The 18,552-nt window shown below is 38.8% G+C and overlaps 1 protein-coding gene across 6 annotated transcripts in view; it reads right to left on the reverse strand.

Moving 5' to 3' along the window:
* The window catches only part of MEGF11 (multiple EGF like domains 11), a 200,296-nt gene that overhangs the window by 163,992 nt on the left and 17,752 nt on the right, over positions 1-18,552 (reverse strand). For all 6 annotated transcript variants that reach the window (XM_035335633.1, XM_035335629.1, XM_035335630.1 and 3 more), the window contains exon 6: positions 8,559-8,651. In XM_035335633.1, the coding sequence (XP_035191524.1) occupies positions 8,559-8,651 (93 nt within the window). The remainder of the gene's footprint in view (positions 1-8,558; positions 8,652-18,552) is intronic.

Raw genomic sequence — 18,552 nt, forward strand, 5'->3', positions numbered from 1 at the left:
GCTGCCTGAAGCAGCTCCCAGGGGATTTTCTGGTACCTCAGAGCTGGACAGCGAGCAGTGTGTGGAGCTCTGCCCTCTCCAAGCATTCTTTGAAACAGCTCGCAGTGCCAAGCACAGAGAGAATTGGTTTAGAAGCTTTCCCAGCTTGTTTTTCTGTTTGTTAGCAAGTAAAACCCCAAAATACTTTTAAATGGGTGTCCTAGTCTGAGATTTTTGCCTCCACTTTGGCAGAGGGAATTCTCTTTTCTCCAGGTGATAGCTCTTTAGTGACCAGGCTATAAAATTATACCAATGGTACTTTTAAATTGATCTAAAGTCTGTTCATTTGTGTAGTGCATATTTAAAGCCACATTATCGCAAGATGCCCCAGCAATGAAATTTAACATGAGCAATTCAGTTCATTAAAAAGGATATTTTAGTGTGTTCTTTCTTTTATAGCTATTACCTTGCCTAAAGTAAGAAAAACCTCAGTCAAATTAATAAAACTAACAACTCATCACACATATGCTGCCTTTCTATGAAGTCTCCTCAGCTCTCACCAGTCAAACAGATGAGATAAGATGTATGTATGTGAGCCAAATTCCCCCTTGCATAACCATAAAATGTGTGCAGGTGCATTCAGCCCATTCAGTACTGGCAACCATAGTTTCATTTAGTGACAATTATCCTTGAAGTGTAAAGCTTTAGTAAACCATCAGGTCATGTCTCAGAAAGAGAACAGCTCCGTTATGAAGTTCACTTCCTGACATAGTAGATGTGCTGAAAGTCCCTTGGGGCTCAGCTCTGCTCTGTACCCTCAGTTACAAACACCTCACCAACACGACTGCCTTGCTCTAGTGCATAACTTCAACACAGAACCCTGCCTGCCCTCAGGAGTCACAGACACACCTCTGTTCTCTGAAATCTAAATGTCTTACATGCTCCCTTTTGAGGCCATCAGTCCCAGACGTCCTGCCCTAATGAGAGGCAATAAGTAAGGTTTTATACCAGAAGGTTTGCCTGCAGCCTCCCTCAGCTTTGGTTTTCAGCATGATCTCAGTGCTGAGTTCAGAGCCAGCAGCCTGATGCTCCAGGGGTACAAGGCATGTACCACTGCCTGCTAATGCGGTCATGCAGAGTGCACAATTTCCATCCTGGTCGCATACAGCTCATCAGAGGCTGGAGAGTGGATAAATGCAAAGTGGTATACCCAGAAAGCCATTAGATCTTAAACCTGGCCTCCCGCCTCCTGTTTGCCCACTATATACCCCAAACCAATGGATATCAAAATTACTACTACAGAACGGTGGTTATTAATCATATACCATATGTAATTTTCAGTGTATTGTTTGCCTAGATGAGGAACATTTCTGTAAGTCTTCTATTCCCAGGTAAGCACTCAGGGGGCAGAGCAATACAAACACGTCTGCTGACTACTGCCCCTGACCACCCAAATCCCACCAGCCCCAGCCTGGATCCACACAGCCCCTTCCTTTACAGTAATTTAGAGAGAATATAGAAATATGTGCATACAGAAAGACTGTGCATATAGAAAGACTACATCAAGAGACAGAGAAAGATTACAAAGTGGTGTTGCTACCTCATGCCAACTCAGAAGCCAAACCCTTAGCATGCAGCAGCCTCAGCAGCTACCACTGTAGGTACAAACGGGAAGCACGGCTTTAGCAGATCATCTGAATTCTCTGTGAATATTCACTCCAGCATGTAACTCATTATGGCTCACCTCTTTAACCAAAGCAGCCAAACACAGAAAAAAATGGCTGCTTTAACACAGGAGATGATTGTGGTAATATTGTAATGATTACATATAATTGTGCAGAATTATTCTAGTAACATTTTACATTTAAAAACATTATTATAGAACTGGAACCCTGTTACACTACATAACTAAATTATTTTCTTATCACATCTCTACCCTCTGGTACTCACCTACAAGGTAGGTCAAAACATCAACTCTGTCCAGAACGAAGGAGTATGATCAGACCGCTGACCTGTGCATTGTGCTCTGCTCTGCTCTGCAGGAATTAACTTTGGGATGGAATTAAATTTGGGCTTCTCTTTATATTGGCGAAGCTGACTTTGGTTTTAGTTCATTGACAGAAATACCTGCCATTGATAAGGCTGGATGACACTCACTAACTCTCGGTCCCTAAACGAGGCCCTCATCAACCTGATTTTCCCCCTCATCTCTTAAGTTCCCATTCAGATAATGACTTAAGCACTTACCTAACTTCAATAACATTAGATGTTCATTACTGACTTTAAAAGAACTATTCATATGCATGAAGTACATGGCTAGATTGAGCCTTCAGAACAACACTGTGCACTGCAAGAGAGAACTCCAGGGACTGAAACGGAGTCAGGTCAGCTCAATCAAATGTTCAAAATCATTTAAAACAGGCAATCTCAAAGGAGGGCTGGAACTGTTGGGGGAAAATGATCTGTCGCTGTGTGGGCCTCAGACACAACCAGCTGATTTAAGGAAGGAAGTCCTTTCCCACCCTGTGACAGTGAAGATGAAGGTGAAAAGTAAAAGGACACGGTGCTGAATTTCTGTTTTCCACACACTTTAGTACAAGACTTAGGACAACAGGCAACTGATCTCTTCATCATCAATCAATCACATAGCAGAGGTGTACAAAGCAATTTCTTTCCAAAGTAACTCTTGAATCTACCTTTCCTTTTCCAGAATCAACTGTTGGTTTTAGCTCAGTCCAGTTACTCTAGGAAAAGCCAAGGCAAATATAACTCTCATACCTTTCCACAAGCGTATAGTACCTCCAAAGCAGCTAACTCATAGAAGCTTAGGTTATACCATCTCATCTCTAACAGAGGGAGGAGAAACCATGACAAACACTTCAGTAATATTAACAGCTTCAACAAGATAAAAAACATTACCACCAAACGAAAAAGGATAGACTAGTCCAGTTTAATGCAGCCAAATTATCTGTGTAAAAATATATACGGGACATGCTGCTGTGCTGCTGCCTGTGCTGAACAGCAGCTTGTGTTTACATTTCCATTCCCTGCTTACAGGCTGTCCTGCGTAGGCTGCGCCCAGGAAGATGGGCTGCTCCGGAGCCTGCTGCACACATGCACCACGAGCCCAAGTGCGTGGGCCCAACATCCAGCGGAGGCAAAAATGAAGCACCAGCTGTTTACCTGATAACACCAGTTCAGCAGTGGTTGAAGGGACTGGGATTTTTAAGGAAGAATACATTCTTAGGACTTAAAAAAAGGCAGAAATCAACTCCACTCTATAAATGTTCCAGAAAGATCTTTGTATGAGCCCTCACCAGAGTTTTTTTTTTAAACGTGCATCTCTTTGCATGACACAGTTGTCACTGAGTCTGCAAATCACATCAAAATTATGCTGCAGTTTGAGCTTGGCTTAAATGAGAAATGTATTAAAACGTTAAAGACCATGTGCTATGGATCTGGAATTCTGTTTCAGCTGAAGCATCAGCTAAGGCTGAATCCAAATTTAGAGTCTCACAACTATAAACAGACTTGTATCTAAACTATATCTAAACTTGGTGTTTGGAGTGACAAATGAAATTCAAGGGCTTTAGTGGAAACAGCACCAATGCACCTGGTTCTGTCACCTCATTTGGCACGTCAGTACAACAGTCCTTGTGAAATAATCCCACAGCATAGGCAAATTCTCATCCAAGAAATGTGGACAGCTGTCCTTCAGGGTCAGGGACTTTGTTTAACCCTGTATTCAAAAGTCACACGTCACGGTCATTCATTTGAACTTCATTTCTTCTTCAGAAACAGTTCAAAGCATTTTGAGAACATGGAAGCCAAAATCAAACCTGAAAAATGCCGCAGACCCACGTTGAAATACTCCGTTTTTCTCCTGAGATGCCTACTGTTGCTTTCATAGCTTGTCAAGCAACCCCCCTTCAGATTTAGCACAGGATCTGCACTGCTCATTCATCACAAGTCTCAGAACTGAAGCACTCCAGCTGCTCCAGGGCTATACCCTTAAATGTGATCTCGCTGCTATGTTATACTTTTCTGTTGTTATGACCTTGGCTATTTTTGACAAAGAGATAAAGATGAAATAGGTTCGTGCTCTTAATGACCATTTCTACCAAACGCCCTTTCCAAAGAAAGCTGTTATCCATATGTGTACGATGCTGATCACCGTGTGCCGCACAGCAATATGATAACCTCTCTCTCCCAGGTGACATGGAATGAAGAAGGATGGTTCGACATTACTGTGCCAACATCCATTTAATTGCACTATGGACAAATAGTGCATTTTCTGCTAAAACTAATAGCAAAGCAAACATTTTGAAAACCACTTTAGTTTCTCATTACAACCTCTGTTTTGTTTACTTCACAGTTTCTCAAACACAATTTTGGAAGGTTCTTGCTTTCAATTCAGGGCTCTTGCTCTCAACTTTCCTTTTTCTACCTGTTGCAAAATAAGGTGTAGAATTACTGTTCTATGAATCCCCTTCTAACCAGGAAGATATTTGTGATCTTCCCCACAATGAATGCTCTTTAGAGTAAAAATGGTCTTCAGTAATGTTGCCTGATGAGTTTTAGCATTCTGAAAGAGAGACAACCTTATTCTCTGTGAGCCTGATAGATTCAATGAGACTCTTCCCTTAGATTTCACTGAGGTCTTTGTATCTGTTTCTTCAAAACTGACTCAGCAGCATCCTTAAACACCTGCTTAATTTAAAGTAGATGAAAAGTCCTGCTCATGTGTCAACTTAAGGATATGTTTAAGTGCTTTGCTGGATTGGGGCCTAATGGCTTGCAAATACAGATGGTTATTATCAAGACCCAGAAAAGGCCAGGTAACCACCAACAGTCAATTATATTCCTACCAGAACTTCAAGCCAGTATATCATACTGTTTGAAGTTAATTGCTTTGAAATAATTGGACAGGTGAGCAGGTAAGTTCATGCGGAGCATTTGCCATTTTCCTTTGTATTAAAAAAAGAACAACAAAACACTGCAGATTGCATGGACATAATGGGCATGATTAAAAAAAAAGTTGAAAGGGAAGGGAAAAGGTATGTGTTTCTTTAAAGACTTTTCCTTTAAATTTTTAGTATCATTAAAACCTCGAAAAACATTTCATTCAAGAGCTTCTTTAGTTAATACCTCATTACTTCTCTTTTTATTGTTATGGTAATCAAGCCTTAATATATTGCAGCTTTATAGCGTGAAATCAAGGCTAGGCCTGCGGGCATCGACAGATGCACAACAGCATGCAGTAAAACACAGGTATAGAGGCATGCAGAGCTGAATATGGCACAGGGTTTTTTTTTATAATTGTTTAGCAATTCATCTGAACTGATTTTAACCTTGACAACAGATGAACTCTCACATGTAGCATGATCACTCACTGGGAAGCTGCACAAAATGGCAAGTTTTGTGATCGTTGTCTTAAAAGCTGAGTTTTATGAAAGCACGAAACAAAGTTTGAGAAAAAGGTTTAAATTGTTTGGATGACTACAGGTTGTAGCTATAACTATTCAAAACATTTATATGAATATATTCTGGCCAAGGGAGAATGGTAACACTAAGACACTGGATTTAACACCACAAACTTTCCTCTTTGTAGGAAATGTATGTTCAGTGTCAGAGTTCATACCCTCTCCTGGCATAAGCAGTCTTTGCAGCACACCAAAACAAACAAACAAAAAACCAACAGAAAACATTTGGATCTCACTTCTGCTTTTGAAGTAACATTTGAACCTTGTGTTGGATCTCTGGTTATACCTGAATTTCACTCATCAAACCAAATGAAAGTTGTATATAACTTCCAGAAAGTTATAATGGCTGGTCTGCAGAGTGTTGAAATACCTCCTCAAGAAGAGTAAGCGTCCCCAGATCTTTTCCAAGCGAACAACAGATGACCGCCAGTGTCAAGTAGGCTCCACTTCTTAACGTTGTTTTCAGGAGAGATCTTTCAGAAAACAATTACATCTCCCCTGAGGTTTTTGAAATTTAAAGGGAGTGTTTTGGCAAGCAATCCCTTTCCCAGCAGAACAGTTCAAGATAGCCAACAATAAAAGTAATATGCCTATGACTTTATAAAATCACTTAGACTGAGGTCCATATAGCAAAGTTCACCAGCCCCACAGGGAGTTGGTGTGTTGCATATAGCCAACAGCTTCAGCTTATCTGGAGCACAGCTTCACAGGAACAGCATTCAGAAACATCTAACGAATCATACTTATTTGTCACTGCAAACATGTGTCCTTCATAGTAGCTATCCGATATTCATAGAGTAAGAAGAAAGTAGGCATAGGTAATACAATAATCCAGTAAAAGTGAATACTGTTTTCCACGATATTAATGGATAACATAAGACATGACTCAAGGCATGAATCATCGTCGTATCTGAAAATTCTGGTGAGCCTCAGTTAGGCAAAGATCCCCAGCTTCTCTCTTGAAAATCCTCAGCATAACAGTTGTACTGTATTCAGCTGATAACTGTTCTATACCTTTTAATTCAGACAAAGTTTCCTAACAATAAAGAGGCCAGTCATCCAAACTTTTAGTGTCAAGCATAAAGGTGAGTTACTCTCTCAGCTGCAGTAAAAACTAACTCAGAGGCCATTCACACTTATAAGCATTACGCTTGACAGTGGTTAAGTGCTTGTCAGATCAGACCTTAGGACAAGAATGCATGTTGCCCAGCATATAACAAATGGAATGAAAGACAATGGGCACTATAGTCCAGTGCACACACTAATTATATTAATAAAATGAAAGCTTAAATTTTGAGGCTAATCCTGGGCTATCATTTATAAAAGTTAACAGGGCATATTTAATTTAGGAATTGGCTAACGCTTCTCTTTCCACCGCTGAAACCTCATAAATGAAATATACTGGATTGCTGCCCAGTGCGGAAATAAAAGTTATGAATAATGTTTCTATCTCAATCATTGTCAGTGCTTTAATATTCCTAATTACTTTAAAAAACTAAATATTCAATATAGGAAAACCCTTCTTTTTCTTTTTATCTTCACTTGCAAGATTAGTGCAGTTTAGTAAGAGTCGCTGGGTGCTTTCAGTTCATGAGGCCCATCTGTGCTTTGACATCTTATCCATTCCCCTTCATGATTACAAAGAATGGCATACGTGTTACTCTCTGTGTGGATGCATGTATAAATGCGTATGTGTGTATGCCCATGTTATCACAAGGTTTTTATTATTTTTTAATTTTTGAACTTCTCCAAGTACACATGCACTGTATAAATACTCACTGGCTGTTAGGTTGAACATATCTATTGCCAAAAATAAACAAAGGACAAAATGATTATCTGAGACTCTAGACTATTTTACAATTGAAAGTACTATTTTTCCTGAAAAAAAATGTTTTAGGTTGCTATTTAGCATATTGTGCTGCTCAGTGTTTTCCCTTGTAATCCCAAATGTTTGAGAGGTAATCCCAAATGTTTGCTTCCAGCTCCAAAGAATGGCCTTTCTTTCTGTCCCCCTTCCTACCCTAATTGCCTTTTCTGCTCCAAGTTGGGAGATACCAGCAAAGCTGCAGACAGAACATGAATAACCACAGAAAAGTCTGTCCTGTTGATTTTAGCCTCTGTGTTCACCCTAGTCAAATTTAACTCCTATTCTCCTCTGATGTTGCCTTTTATAGATCCTTTTTCTGTTATCTTTCTACGTGATAATAATGCCTTGTTTTTAAGATCCCAGTCAATGTGGGAGAAAGGGAGGAACAAAAAGCAAAACAAAACAGTTGTTCAGTAAATTATTCACAGGATCTTTCTATATGTGGCTTTGTTTACTCACCTGATGCCCAAATAGACTTCATTTAACAAGCTTATTTCTCTTAAGTCAATAATGGACTGGGCCTCTATTCCATAACCTCTCTGATATTTATACCGCAAGAACACTTGCTGTTTCATTCTAGCATGAACTAATCACATCAACTTATCTTTACCAATTAGGAGACTTTGACATATACAGCTTCTCTAGCTGAAGGAATTGAAAGCTTCAAGTGTGAATTTATTTCCTAGTAAAAGGTGCAGAACTCCCACCTCTACTATTTTCCCAACTTCTGCAGTATCGATAATTCAGGATGCAGGTTTCGAGTCAGAAGGAAGAACTGAGCTGTATGAAGAGCCAATGGTAAAACTCTCACTGGCTTCAAGAGGACAAGTGTTCTATCTAGAAAGTGTACTTTCCAAGTACTCCAAGTACTCCATACAGCACTTAATGAAGAATGTGATATAGTAAAGATGAAGAAAAGATGACATAGTAAAGAAAAGAGAAAAAATTCATAATGGAGCTATAATATCTACATTGGTATTCCAGTAACAGGACAGAAAGAATTAAGAGCATCCTTCACTGCATTTAACATTTCTTTATAAGAGCAAGCAAAAGAGGGAAAGTCACTATTGTAGCACAGGGTAATATCACAATTGAATAACTGCAAAATAACAAACAGACAAGTCTGATTTTCCATTTCAAGCATCCAAGTTCTAAGGACACTGCTTTGTTTCAGAACTCTTTTTAATAGCAGCATGTATCTTTACTTCATTTCTGTAATGTTTACTCACCACTGGAGCAATCAGTACCTCCCCATCCTGGTTCACAATGACAAGTGTCAGGAGAAACGCATCTTCCATGCACGCACTCCTCTGTGCAGAGTGCTGTTAAGAAGAAACAATACACAGCATTGTAAATATATTAAGCTGTTGGTAAACATACACTAAACTATGCTTTACAGAGCAATATTTTGTTTAAAATATTAAACAAAGAAAACAAACAAAAAATAATTACTTGCAAGATTTAATTAATACTAAGTGACCAAAATAAAATATAGGTCTCTTGACAGCAATAAACTTATTTGTCAGTTCAGCTCTTTGCATGAAAAACTTTAACACCAGAAATTACTTTGGTTAGCAGTTTTGCTTCATAATAAAAATTTTAACAAACTGACACTTGTGATTATTATAATTACAGAATACTAGCTTCTTCTATTGCATTCAAGTTGCTGCTATTCATAGAAGAAAATGGAGCTCCAAAGATCCAAAACAAATTTGGAAAAATTAGCTCAAGGAAAAGAAATCATTTTACTACATGATGCAGTTGCTGTAAGTGCAGGCTTGTCTTTTTAAGGTCATCAAGTTTTCCATAACTGAAGTGTTCTATATCTTATTTGTCTACTGTTGGGTTATTGAAAATTTAAGATCCTCAAACTATGAAAAACTGGCTGTTTTTACCAACTCACTTGCCAGTTATCTAGAAATATACATGGGAAAATCTCCTTTTCTTTTTCCTGTGTAGGAACATCTCACGGTTTTAAGACATTTTTTGTCCTGTGCTGCTGTGGTGTCTGACTTGCTTTCCAGTGTATGCCCATCATACACAAACAAACTTGGACGATACTGAATAACTACTTAAGGACTGAACCTTACTGCTTTCTACCTTACTTCCATTTTACCACTTAGGACATTGCCAAAAACTCAGCATGGAAGTGATTCACACTGGATCATTAATTTGAAACATATAATTTTCAGCTAGACTAACATGTATGAGTTCACAATGAATATTATGTAGCAGCAATGAGATCACTGTATTGAAAGGGCTCTGATGTTTTTATATCCTGTGTTTTTATATTACATGGGAGATGTGGGTATTGTGCTTACTTAACCAAGAACTGGCTGGAAATTAACTATAAAAGACTTCAACCCAAAATAAAGATTAATTAATTCCTGTCCAAAACAAGGCCAGCTAAGCTGACCTGGGATGTATCTTTGTGTTGCTAACCTGAAAACCAGGCTGAACTACCCAATTTATTTTAAATCATTCAGTGAAGCTTCTTAAAGCTCCACTGGGCCTGTATATGAAACACTCCTTTAGTTCCCAGGTACCCCATGGGCCACATGTTTTCCAATGATGTCTTGATAATTTAAACAATTCCTGCTGTATTTGACATCCTGTCTGGACTACCAGATGGGATCACATCCTAAATTTACACTCAGCCTGGCACCAAAGCCAACAGAAACATTTTGCTGTCTATGCCGATTTGGTCCTCGGAGACCAAACCCTGTAACCTATTCACAATATATCTAAATCCAGCTTTAAATCACAGATCATCTTTATCCATCAAATCACGTGACTAGCAATTAGAATGTTGCCTCGTTATAACAGCTGCAAAATCTTTCTAATTAGTCATTTATTTTTGAGATTCACTACACGTTAAAACTGAAATTTATTCTTATCTCGTGTTTAGATAGTATTGCAGGGGGCATGAAATATTGATAGCTAATTCTCTAGTCACTAACTGTCCTAATCTTTTGCGCATTTATTTTCCTTGAGTTTGCTTGAGTTAGGGTTTCTAAAGACAGTGAGGCATCCTAGCCCACAGATGTAAGATGAAATTCAAGACAACACATTAGAAAAATAGGATTTTTCCATTAAAAAAGACGTGCCTTCATGCAGTCATTTAAAAATGGCTGGTTATCTATGATGAGGAGCAGTTCACATACCTAACAGCCACAAACCACTACATTGTTATTAAAAGTACAGTGTACTGAAAGGTAAATAATACGTTGGGATTCAGCTCCTTTGAGAACTGCTCCATGCAGCTTCTTCTAAGAATATGATTCATACTGATGTTACTCTCAACACATAAGTTTTACTAGAGTTAAGAAAATTGAAACTGAGATTTTTCTGTTTCCTGTATGGGCATTTACAATAATAAGTCATTCTTACATGTAAAATCTGCAACGTTTTTATGCTTTTAACTTGGCCAGGCTCTCGGGCCAAGGGGTAATTTGAGAGCAAGAAGCCTGACAAGGAATATTACTGTTCTCTTCCAACTAACAAAATTCCTGCTCATTAGTGGTCGAAATTTAATTGATTTAACCACACAAACATATCACACCTTAACTAGGTTAAAATAAATATGAAATAATAAGGATTATTAAGGATTATTAAGATAATAAACTTTACTTAATTACTTGTCTATAGACATAAATGCTGACTTTAATAGTGCTCCAGTCCCTTGAGAAGAGTTTATGTGAGACTTGTAAGCAGAGCTCAAGATACTATTCCTCATTCTAAGGCAGTCAGTCGTATGTGAAATACCCATTTTTTTGCATTTTTGTTTTTTAGGCACTTTGAAGTCCTTTGTAGTTGATGATTACAATGTTTAAAGAGCAATAAAAGAAGTCAAGAAACGTAAAGACAATCCATGAAGCAGTGGGTGTTCTCATCTCTGATTGATTCAAGCAGCTATGAGCTCACTAGAATACAGTCATTTAAAACTGTGAAATTACAGAGGATTAATCCCATATGTGGGGGTCTCAGAAATCCCCATTTTAAAAAGTGTAGCTTTGATATAAGCCAGTTTATTTGAGGAGACAAATAATCAGACTCTTGCACTGCCTGATTCAAATCAGGCCTATAAAGTCTATGTAAAGACCACATTTGGGTGCTACTCAGAAGTTTTACCATGGCAAATAAAATTTCAAATTTCCTATATAAAAGGGAAGTCTTGTCTTGCTCTAATCTTTAGAGTTTAAATTAATTTTTAATTCTATTAACATTCAGCATAATAGGATACAATGGTCCCCAAGGCATTCTTCATAATATACTTTGTACAGTGCTTTGCAAATGATCTTACTAGTTAATGGAACTATAAAAATTACTTGCACATAAAGGTCAAGAAAAATAAAGATAAGTATATACTTTCTGGCACTGCCCTGTTCAACACACAGCTAAAGGCCCCTGGAGTAAAGAAAACCTGTACTAATGCAAGGAATATAATTCCTCCCTGTATAAAAGCCCAAGCAGTTAAACTTTTTGGAATTCCAGACTTTTTATGTCTGCATTTTCCCTTGACCGATTCTCTTAAACAATCCAGTAGCTCATTGATCAGTTTATTATTAGCATTCTTGGCATGAGTTTAAGATCAGTTTGTAGTTTGATTCAGCCTGGTAATAAAATGACCTACATCAAAGCCCTGCCAAAATGCCATCTTTGTAGCAATGTGTTTAGCATGAGCTATTTGACCATATTCAAGGTCACACAGCAACTGCTCCTTATCATGGAATGAAGTCAACAAAAGGCTTCTACAACAATTCATTTGATGCTTATCGTTTATAATTATAAACAGTGTGGGTTTTTTTAACAATATAAGGTCAATACTCAGGGAAACAGACATGAAGCTTATGCTCTTTCAAACCTGAAAGGACTACACAGATTCCTATAACACTAGCATTTATTTTTAATTGTTGTCCTGAATTTGGACTCAAGCATATTAAATGTGTTGTCTGTGTCTCCCATCTACAAAAGTAGTGCACTGCTGAGTGGATCCAGACAAGCAAAATATCTTCAAAACGGAGATCAGTGTAACTCAAAGGCTAAGGGAACCCATGGTAGAAAGCAGAAAACAAGCTTCACGAAGTGCACTTGGAGCAGCTGGTGTTGCCAAAGAGACATGCTGGAGCACTCTGTACAAGCTCGAGTTCCCTGAGCTCTGCGGGCTTTCTGCCCAGGGAGTGTAGTCCAGCCAGGAGGTGACGGAAAGCATAAATAAGTGTTGCTACATTTTAATAATGGAAAACATTGCTAAATGAAGATACAGATGCTGCTACATGAGAGCACAGACACAGAGAGAAATTTGTGCGCTTTCCTAGAACTACACAGAACGAGCTGTTTTATTGGGTTTGCACACATGGCAGAAGGACATTGCTCCATGACTGCAAGTTCTTCAAAATATCTTTATTTTCTCTGCCGTACCTCATATGGTTTCTGCCAGTTTTACTTCCCTACAAACAGATCTCACCCAAACTGTGACCGTTTTCCTTTGTTTGCTGTGAATCAAAGGTAGGGCTGCATTTTTTTCTGTATGTTGCCTGTATTTAACTTCTGGCCATCCAGCCAGTTTGCCTCATGCTGGATAGTTGTTGGACTCCAGAAAGCAGAAATTTAGTGAAAGAAGTGATGTTTTCCTTTGCTATTTAAGATGTGTCCCTGGAACAATTTGGGCCATTTTAGCACATTCTTCCAGTCCCTAGTGCCACTTTTAGGGGAAAGAATAATTTTGTCGGGCAAAATAGCAGTTATCTCATGGCCAGTGGTTTCAGATAATGCAGAGAGGTCAAAGAAGATGAAAAAGGATGCTTGCCCCTTATCCATTATGAATCTATTCACTCTGGGCCACTCTGGTGTTTTCATTTTAATGTACTGGCCTGAATCCAGGTTGTGCTGAGTCTAGGATATTAGCTTCATTAGATAAGCCTGTAGTCAGCTTTTGGCTAGATTCTCTTCGAATGTGCTCAGAAAAGTGAGGTTTGATAGCAGAAGAGAGATGACTACAGCTAATGCATCTGGGTAGGTTCCCCTTATTCTTAGATTATTGCTTATTTGTGGAATGGAAGATTCCCTCTTTAAATCACTGCCTTTCCACCACGGATCATGCCGATTAGATGACTTCCTGGATAATTTTTTTCAATGAAGTGGGGTAATAGTTCTTTGTATTGCTTAATGTCTATTTCTGTGGTCATCACTCAGGATTCATCCGCTAATTTATCACGTTGGATAGCACTTTAATGCAGGGGTTAGCAACCTTAATAGATGGAGATATGAACAGATCTCAAGCCTGCTTAGGCTTTGAAGAATTTATTGTTTCAATGTATAGCCACTCTTATTTTTCATCTCCCTCTTGTTACCCAATGAAAGCACTAATAAAAAAATACAAAACCAAGGAGATGAATGTAAGCAAAGGAAAGATGAGACTGATGTAGATCATACAATAGCAAAAGGATCACAAGATCAACTCCTTTTCCAGTAAGTGCAATGCTATTACATTTTTTGGCAAATTTGGAATTAGAAACTATGCATCTATGCAATCTGAACAGAATCAATGGTCTCTCTTATCTGGGACATGGGGAGCCTCTGACCACTGCCTCAGTGAGGTATTGATCTGTTCAAGATAGCAGCTAGGATGTGTTATCCTCAGTCCTGACACTCTGCCAAAGCTTAGGGAGTACACTGTGCCAGAGGTGACCTGTGAATGGCTAAAGTAAAAGAATTGAGGACACACATTTTGAGGATTTTGTCTTCTCCCAGGGAGCAGAATCTGACATATGTCACTGTCATTGTTGACAAAATATCAGTAAACCCCTATATGAATCTGCTAGGAGGTGAAGATCTGTTAATAAGCATAAAACCTATGTTAGTGTCAGACCAGATTTTCTGTTACTGGACAAATGGCAGTCTGGGACTCTGATGACTAACAAGAGGGTGAACACAGAGACTCCGACATTCTTGTCATGGCTGAGCGTTTCAGGCAGACGACATGGGTCCTGACGTAATTGCAGCCAGACCACAGTGGTTCAGACTCTCAGGAGGATTGCTCACAGTTTATGGGAGGATCTGGCCCTGATGAGAACCTAGTTTAGTCCGTGTTGCAAGCTACTGCCTGCTGTAGGCCTTACCCTAGGGAGTCGTTAGGGAAGTAAACTGTGAAGGTGGAGAAAAGACAGCCACTATTTCCAAGTGCCCTGAGAAAAGCAAGCCTGGTGGACCACTTTTTGGAACTGCAGTCTGGTTGGGCCCAAAAAACAGTGGAGCTGGAGCAGAACATCCCTGAGAAAGGTGTAGCATAGCATCGGTGACCATAAAATAGTGCCAGTGACAGTAATAGAGAAGGTTAGAGTCCCTCAAAGGGAGAGGTCAGTGACAGCCATACATTTAACAGACTCTCTGTGTCATTTTGACACCCCGTTGGCTTCATCTGCTCTGGTAGAGGGAGGGAATGGGAGATGGCACTTACCATTTAATAATGACTGAATGAGAGCTGAAAAGCTGCCTCCTAATAGCAGCAAATGTCAGAGGAAGAGCAGAACTGGGGTCAGTTCGCTGAACTACCTTGTATCTTTGGCTGTGTGAATAACAGAAGAGCTTTGCAGTACTTCCAAGGACAAAAAGGGAGTTGTGGGAAGGCACTGGAGGGCTCTGAGCTTTGAAGTGCTCCTGCCCTGCAAAATGGACAGGTTAGAAGGTTGGGGAAAAGCCACACTACTCTGTAGGTCCGTAGGCAAAATCACAGCCAAGCTCTGGAAAGAGGAATATGTGAAAGGCACAAAGGAGTTAAGTTTAAGAACCTAGCCAGAATCCACCGTGAAGACAAAGCACCTGTCTAATGCCTGATTTAAACTGGTACATGGTACAAAGGCGAGGTCTCAAACCAAGGTCAAAGATGACAGTCCACTCAGGGATGTCTGTGGGGACATGGGGATTGTCAGGATGTATAAGCATCTGGGCTTGGTCTGTGGGGTGAAGAGGGGAATTCTGCCTCCAGGTTAAATTTTGACCACTCTAAGGTAAGTCACACTCCCAAACTACCTATGTCTAGGGCTGTCTTTCTCACTGCTATCACAGAAAATGAATTTGAGTCCATAGAGGACTCCTGAATCCTTGGAGATCAGTTAAATATTGATAATTGCCAATCATTTCAGGCCTTAGACTGATTTTATGCATTTTCTGTCACTGTTTCAACTAGAAACAGTCATTGCTTTCTACCATGTTGATGGGAAAGACGCTGAGATCAATTCTTCTAATCAATGTTCTAATACAACATTATTCTGTAGTATAATTTTCAGCATTTTACTTTTTCTGGTAAATGATTTCCCATTGCCTCACTGCAGGGCTCAAAACAATCGTTATAACTAGTTCAAACTGTTAACGAGGTTAAGAGACGTCCTGAATCAGCACAACAGAAACTACAACCCAGGAAAGCTTTTCCCCTCCTGTGCCCTCTGTCTACTTCTTCAATTTTGGTAAATTGACCAACTCTTTCCAGCAATTTGTACAAAATACATTTTCAGTAGTTAATTTTCTACTGGAACTTAATTCATCCAACCAGCAAACTTAATGAGAATTTGTGCTTTATATTGTGCAAATTGTGCTTTATACTGCACCTTCAGTAAGAATGCTACTTTCTCCAAGTGATGTAGAAAGGTTATCATCTACTTTTATGCATTATCTTCCATTCTCTGTGTACGTGATCTAGCAGACCTCACTCCACCAAAACCCAATGCCATCAAAAAGTATTTGGCAGCAGAAGGTCCCAATTTTTTTGAGGACACAAGAGGGAAGAAGCAATTCTCCTGTGTTAAAACCAGTGGAAGAATTCACAAATCATTCTGCTCCTTGACCTTAGGGGATTTATTTTATTAATGTATTTACGTTGCCTGAGAAAATGAAATTTTTGACAGGCTGGGGAATAAGGGAGAAGCTTGTACCTAACTAAGATCCCTGGTCATAGAAAAAGAGAAAGCATGACCTGACCTACCAAACTTAGGCTTGTAGATCCTAGTAAAACAACCAAGCCATCTTGCCTTGTTCTCTGGAGCTCACCTTAAAATGATGGCACTTGCATATTGTGCTACAGATTAATCACTCAGGGCGTTAAGTGAATTTGTGTATAAACTCCATCGCATTCCAGTTCCAGTTTATTTTTGGATCTGGTAGCATTCCACCTGTCCATAGTTCTCTGATTACTGACTTGCCCTGAACTGTGGGTCTTATGCCAAGAAAATTCCATTTTCTGTGAGTAAATGACACAGCTCCCACTGCTGATTGATTTTCATAGGCTGAGAATATGTGCTCTGTGGAAGACTGAGGATGGGTGCATCAAAAATGTTTTTCCTAATAAATCAAAAATAGGTAGATCAAGATGTCTGGACTGCATGATACTTCTGGCTATCTTTGCTGAGCAATGCAACACCGAATCAAACTAAATCACAATGATTTCCCTAGATGACTTTTAGTCTGCAGCACATTGAATAAACCATTGATTTTTCAAACAAAATCTTTCTTCCCTCTTTTCCAAATTTCATCAAGCCAATACAATAAAAATCCTTTTTTTTTTCTTTTTTTTTTTTTCCCCCCTCACCAAAATAGGATGAATGTGGACAAATTTCCAAAGGCAAACCCATCATTGATGCCAGGCTATTTTATGGCACAGGCCCTGGAGGGCCAACACATTCCAGATTTCATTTCAGATCAAGCCACGCTCTGCAAATGAAGGTCATCCTGGTGAAATCAAGAGTAGAAGTATAGTCTGTTTGAAGATCATGTTAATGTATGAGCAACACTAACATTACTGGGGATAGAATATTTAAATGCACACACTTTTCATTTTTCTCACATTTCAAAGGCAACCATAGTAATGTGTTTCATAGCAACTTATTGAAAGAACTGCCAAAAGACCCCGGGAAACAAATTGCTGTATAATTATGGGGGGTGACTCTCATCTCAAGCCACTAGTTCAAACTATCTGTAACCAATTCCAGATTGCAGCAAGTCAGCTGATTGAGACTAAAGTCCAACTTCTTAGTAATGTCTAATTGTCTAGAGAAACTTTCTAATAATGAGACATGGTAAAATATACTCCCCAATTTTTGTGCTTCACACTGCTACCTGAAAATACAAGATGGGTGTCAAAAATAAAAACTTTCATGTTCACTATCAGAAACTATTGAACCTCTTTCAATCTGCCTACCCTTAACTATGCAGAGTAAAGCTACACAGTATTTGTGTAAGCAATACCATTGCACAATATTTGGGAAAAAATAATAATTATGGACAATCTTAATAATAATTTTGAATGGAATTCTATTTCATTCTATTTAAACTGTAGATTTCCCAAACCATGACACCTGTCAATGTAAATGGAGGGATATCAGATCCTGCGGTACGAATCAGTGACTTTTCCTTCAGCAGAGCTTGCGTATGTTGTACTACTTTGCTGTAACTGAAAACATGCTTTTGTTGCTTGCTATAATGAATATCAGGTTTAATTTCTTCAAAAGTATGCTTACAATGTGTTTCATACATATTTTTTTATTTCTTAAGCTGCAAAAATCTCTTTCATTCCATTTACATACTCAAGTTTTCAGCTTTTTCAAGTAAGACTATCTTTTAGTGTTTTTGCACATACATTTCTGGGCATTACAGTAATACAAGCACATCATAGCATTCAGAAAGGACAAATCTTGCTAAAAAGAAGGCAGCTTTGGGATTAAATAGATTGAAAATGTCTCGACTTACTGCATCAGAGAGTGAGTTTTGCGAAAGTGAATACATATGTTAGAAATACTGAGCTTAAGATAAATTATTTGAAAATGTTTTGTGATCACATGTGCAGCGGACTGGAGTTTCACAAAAAAAAAAAAAAAAGTAATCCCTGGGGAGCCTTAAAAAAACATTTACTGAAATGAAAAGCATGTGGAACAATACATAAAGTGGGGTGTTAAATTGTCTAACAGAAAAGGAAGTAGCCGTGGCTGGATCTTGGTTAGAAGAGTTCTGTCTCTGATTGGCCTTTTTGAAGCCTGATTAATACCTTTATACTGTACTAGATTATGAAGTGTTAACAGATGCTTTCTAAGCTATCAGACATCATAATACTCTTCTTTCCCCGAGAACAACTAGGGAACCAAAAATGAACACTGATTTGCCAACTGACTCTACTGGAAATGAAAAACCACCATCTATGGGCACTTCAGGCACCTTGAGCTCCCCGCCAGCCTT

The sequence above is a fragment of the Oxyura jamaicensis genome, chromosome 10 (genome assembly GCF_011077185.1).
Source record: "Oxyura jamaicensis isolate SHBP4307 breed ruddy duck chromosome 10, BPBGC_Ojam_1.0, whole genome shotgun sequence".
In the NCBI taxonomy this organism is placed as follows: domain Eukaryota; kingdom Metazoa; phylum Chordata; class Aves; order Anseriformes; family Anatidae; genus Oxyura; species Oxyura jamaicensis.